Source organism: Callospermophilus lateralis, unplaced genomic scaffold (assembly GCF_048772815.1).
Source record: "Callospermophilus lateralis isolate mCalLat2 unplaced genomic scaffold, mCalLat2.hap1 Scaffold_9017, whole genome shotgun sequence".
NCBI classification, from domain to species: domain Eukaryota; kingdom Metazoa; phylum Chordata; class Mammalia; order Rodentia; family Sciuridae; genus Callospermophilus; species Callospermophilus lateralis.
Window position 1 is genome coordinate 798 of NW_027517147.1, and position 4,635 is coordinate 5,432.

Below are 4,635 nucleotides of genomic sequence, written 5' to 3' on the forward strand. Positions count from 1 at the left end.
CCAGACTTTCAGCGGATGAGCTGCCTGGTTGGGTATTCCTGGGCAAGTGTCCCCTTTGGGCCCAGCCCTAGACTGGAGGAGAGGACCCCAGGAAGGAAAAGGGATGGGGAGAGACCAGGCCTAAGAACTGCTTGGCCTAGGTAAAGAGGCTTTGGGGACCCTGATGGCCTGGACAGGCAGTACCTTTGCCATCCCCCATCAGACACAACTTGGTACAGCCTCACCTCCTGCTGCCGAGCCACCCTGCAGGGTCATGGGGGCCTCAACCCCAGCTACTACCTGCTGAGACAGGAAGCCCCATCATAGCCGCCATCTGCGTACAGGAGCCCGTGCAGGGCAGCTATGCCCAGGCAGCTGCGCTGCGTGCCCATGGACACCTCAGGTTGCCATGTGTTGGTCACAGGGTCATACGATTCCACAGTAGCCAGGTCTGAGGTCCTATCATAGCTAGGAGAGGGGTCCACTACTGGTCAAGGAAGGCCTAGCAAGCATGTGCCAAGCCCCGGACCCAAGCCTGGCCTCTATGCTTACCCGCCCACAGCATACAGCCGGATTCCTACAGCAGCCACTCCCACTTGGGCCCGGCGTGTGGACATGGAGGCTACTACGTGCCAGCGGTCAGTTCGAGTGTCATATGCTTCACAGTTGCCATGGATGGCAAAAAGACTCCCGCCACCTAGGAAAGGGGAGGTGACAGGATAGGAGGAGAGGCACTGGGAGGCAACCAGTGGGAGTCTAGCATAGCCTGAGAGCAAGAGTATGGGACTCTGGGGGTGGATCACACTCCACAGGGCCTGGAGAGACCCTGGATGGAGGAGGAGGGAGCAGGTCAAGACCTGACCAATGTGGTGGGCTGGGCTTGTGTTGGGTATGGCCAGGGCAGGGGTGTCAGAGGAAGGGGCCAGATGGGCATACCCACGGCAAAGAGCACAGGGCCGGCATCCTCACAGCGCTGGGGCCGTGTGCGGCTGGTACCCAGTACACCTCTCTGCTCAGGCAGCAGGTGGAACTTGAGGGCCTCAATGAGCAGATCCTTGCAGTCAGGGTGATGCCTCACCAGGTTCTCAGCATCCATGTGGCCCAGCAGGAAGTCGCGGCTCATCAAGGGCAGTCGCACACACTTCATCAGCTGGGGCAGGAGTGCCAAGGTCAGGGGACCCTCAGGCACACTTGCCTCAGGGCTGAGACCCTGGCTCAGATGCCTGTACCACCTGTACGATGGGTTCTTGAGACAGATGCCTGCACTGCCCCCATGGTGTCCCTGAACGGGAGAGGCCAGGGACTCCATGAGGCACACCCAGGCTTCACCCACCATGGTCCCTCCCCAACACCACAAGGGGTCCCGAGGCCTGGCCTTACTCTTGGAACGTGCTGCCTCCGAGTGTCCACGTCATGTTTGACCCAGCTCAGGACAGCACGGTAGACATCTTCTTCTGAAGGTACATTTAGGCTGTCACTAGAGACCAATTCCAGCACCTGGGGATAGGGGTCCTCAGGCATGAGATCTGGGGAGGGTCCTGCAAGACCAGGGAGCCCCCTGAAGGTATCTGGGAGGGAGGGTCTGGAGGTGGTGGTGGGGTCAGTGTTTCTACAGGAAGGGGCCCAGCAGGGTCAGGAGCTGTGGATTGGTTCCTGGGGGCCTAGATCCCAAATAGTCTTGGGGACATGGAACCAGGACTGGGGTTTAAGAGCAGAGGCTGTTAAGGATGAGATGAGATGAAGAGTCCAAGGCAAAGACCTGGGTAGAGCCAGGAGATGGGAACAGGGTTGGGGGTGCCCAGGCGACAGGTCACAGGGTGGGCATGGGTCAGAAGCTTGGAATGAGGCCTGGGGAACAGAGAGCAAGAAGTGAAGGAGGGTGCTGGGGTGGGAAGGGGCAGGGTGTGGGTTGGGCCCTGTGGGCAGGTTACCTGCTTCAGCGGCAACAGCATGAACTCCTCGGTCTTGGCCACGTCCACAAAGTGCTGCAGCACATACCTGTGTGCTGCATTGAGCAGGTCACTGCAGGAGTGTGTATCAGCAAAGCCCCGGATGCCCAGGCAGTTGGAGGGGTCCAGCTGACTCAGCAGGAACTTGCAGCAGGCATCCCGGACGCCGTTCAGCTGCAGCAGGCTGGCAGCTGAGAGCAACGTCTGTGGAACATGGAGATGGGGTCTGGTGGGAGGTGCCCAGGCTGTGAAAGTAACTGGAGGGTTTGGGGAGAGGCCTGTGAGGGGCCAGGGCATGGGGAGACCTGGCAGGAGGCACACTGCCTCACCTGTACGTTGCCCTCGCCTACTACAATCTCAGCCGTATATGCAAACTGCACCAGTTGGTCCAAGGCCTGAGGGTCAATGTCATGCAGTGTCACATGAGTCTGGCGGCTCTCACTCATCTCATCTGTGGGGACAGTAGTCAGGCTGGTACCTGTCCCGGGAGAGCTGCAGAGAGCCCCCGAGTGCCACCCAGACTGTGGTACTTGCTTGTGAACATGGCATGGAAGTAGGGGCTACAGGAGGCCAGCAGCACCTTGTGTGCATGGATCTCCTTGGCGGCCACATGCAGGATGATGTCACATAGGAGGCCACGCTGCCGCATTGGGCTCATGGCTACGAAGGCATCATGGTAGTGCCGCTTGGAGTTGTGGGCCACACTGTGGCCCTCGCGGCTCAGTAGCTGCATGGCACATTCCATGGGGGCCTGCCTGGGCCACGCTTGCTCTGCCTCTGGGCTGCAGGTGGGCAGGGCCAGGTCAGGGTTAGCCCTGTAGGGGGCTGCTCACCCACCTCCTCTGTACCACCAGACTTCTGGGTATGGCCAGGGCAGCCAAGTCAGCCATCTGTCCAGCAGTCCAGTGGCCATAACGTCTGCATCAAGGCCCACCTAGTAATGCTGCCCGCCTGGAGCAAGACCTCCCCTCCTGTACAGGGAGCTACCCTGGAGCCAGACCAGACTCTCTTCTAAGCCTACTCCCACTGGGGGATCATCCAGACACTGCTGCCCTGACTGTCCAGCTTCCTCTGCCCACCTCCCTTCTCAGCTACTAAGTTCACCCATCTCTTGTTCCCCTTGAGAGACAGGTATCCTCGACCCTTCTAAGGATAGGGCTCCTGCCTTGCCAGCCACCCTTCCCATCCCTCAGCAGTACTGGGAATGTGGGAGGTGTACGCAGGGAACCGGCCAATGCCTGCTTTAAAGCAGACCCCTGGCCCCCGGTACAGAAGGTGGACCTCCCGTTGTGGAGGAATTCAAGGGCAGGCAAGGGGCTTAGGGTCTCTCTTTCCTGGCCCTCCCGCAGCACTCAGGACTTCCCAGAACCGCTGCCGTGGCCGAAGGACCAAGGGGCTCGGACTTCACACGACCCAGGCCTGTGGCAGCCTCTCGGGCAACGCCGTTCTCCCGAGTCCCCCGGTCCCTCCGTCGGTCCTCGGCGCCGCCCGCTCTCCGCCCTACTCACGCCGGCGGCTGCGGCGGCGGCGCCTCCGGCCCTGGCCCCGGGCTGCCGTTCTCCGGGCTCTGCGTCCTGCCGGCTGGGTGCTCACCGCGCGGCTGCATCAGCTCAACCACCGAACTGCCGCCGCGAAGGGCGCAGGACAAACGAGAGCGACTGCTGGAAGGAGGCTCAGCAGCGTGGCCCCTCAGCGTCGCGCGCCTCCCCGGCTGCAGACAAGGTTTCTCGGCGCCGCCCGCCCCATCTCTCGCGCTCCCACCTGAAGCCATGAGGGTGCGAACGCGCCCTCCCGCCTGGAAGCCACCGGCTACGCAGCGGAGAATCGCAGAGCCAGCCACAGGGCGGGGCTCGGCTGGGGGCGGGGCCGACCCGGAGGTAGTGCTGTAGCGCACGGCTTTCTGGGGCCGGAAGTGTGGCTCACGCGGCGGGCTCGGAGTCATGGCGGAGGCGAGGAGCCGCAGGAGGTAAGTCTGCCGTGTTCCTTGCGGGAGCCTGTGCTCTGGCCTGTCCTCACCTCTTTCGAAGGCTGGGGCTAGTGGGCTGGTGCCTTGTGACCCTCCATGACCCGCAGGCGCCTGGCGGAGCTGACGGTGGACGAATTCCTGGCCTCAGGCTTGGATTCTGAGTCCGAGTCCGAGTCTGAGGGCTCCCCGGAGGCGGCGACGCGGGAGCGGGAGTCACGCGGATGTGGAGCTGCGCGGCGTCTGGAGCCCATCAGGGGCCCCGCAGCACGGTAAGCCGGCGCGCCTGGGTGGCTTGCTGTGCCAGCCTTCCTCCGGGTGGGGCAGGCATTGGCGGGTGACGCAGAGTTGCGTTTCTGACCCAGTAGAGTTCGGTGTGGGGCGGGCCCTTCTGTAGCGCGCAGGGGGCGGTCAGGAACCACGCGAGGGGCCGGAGGGAGGTTGAGCGGAGAGCCGGGCCGGCTCCGTGCCTGCAGACCCAGCCACTGGGAAGGCTGAGGCAGGAGAGCCCAAGTTTGAGGCCAGCCTGGGCAATTTATCAACACCCTGTCTCAAAGCAGAAAGGGCTGGGGATGTAGCTCCTAAGAAGAGCGCTTACCTAGCGCTTGAGGAGCCCTGGAGTCAGTCTCCAGTGTCCTAACTACAGTAACAAAGTGGATGCCAAGTGGCCAAACTTGGGAGGGCGACAGCCTGAGTTTTGAGTGACAGCCCGAAGGGGTAGGCTGTGTGGACCGTACAGCAGGA

The 4,635-nt window shown here is 62.3% G+C and overlaps 1 protein-coding gene across 1 annotated transcript; it reads right to left on the bottom strand.

Annotated features, from left to right (window-relative positions):
• Positions 1 to 279: 279 nt before the first annotated feature.
• On the bottom strand, positions 280 to 3,534 carry LOC143641207 (kelch-like protein 17; the record flags this gene model as incomplete). The annotated part of the gene is made up of 8 exons (XM_077108544.1): positions 3,437 to 3,534; positions 2,463 to 2,710; positions 2,258 to 2,379; positions 1,911 to 2,132; positions 1,360 to 1,476; positions 916 to 1,129; positions 532 to 676; positions 280 to 447 (listed from the first exon to the last, which is right to left on the bottom strand). Coding segments are annotated over exons 1-8 (1,334 nt in total), but the record flags the coding sequence as incomplete, so codon positions are not given.
• Between the last annotated feature and the right edge of the window lie 1,101 nt (positions 3,535 to 4,635).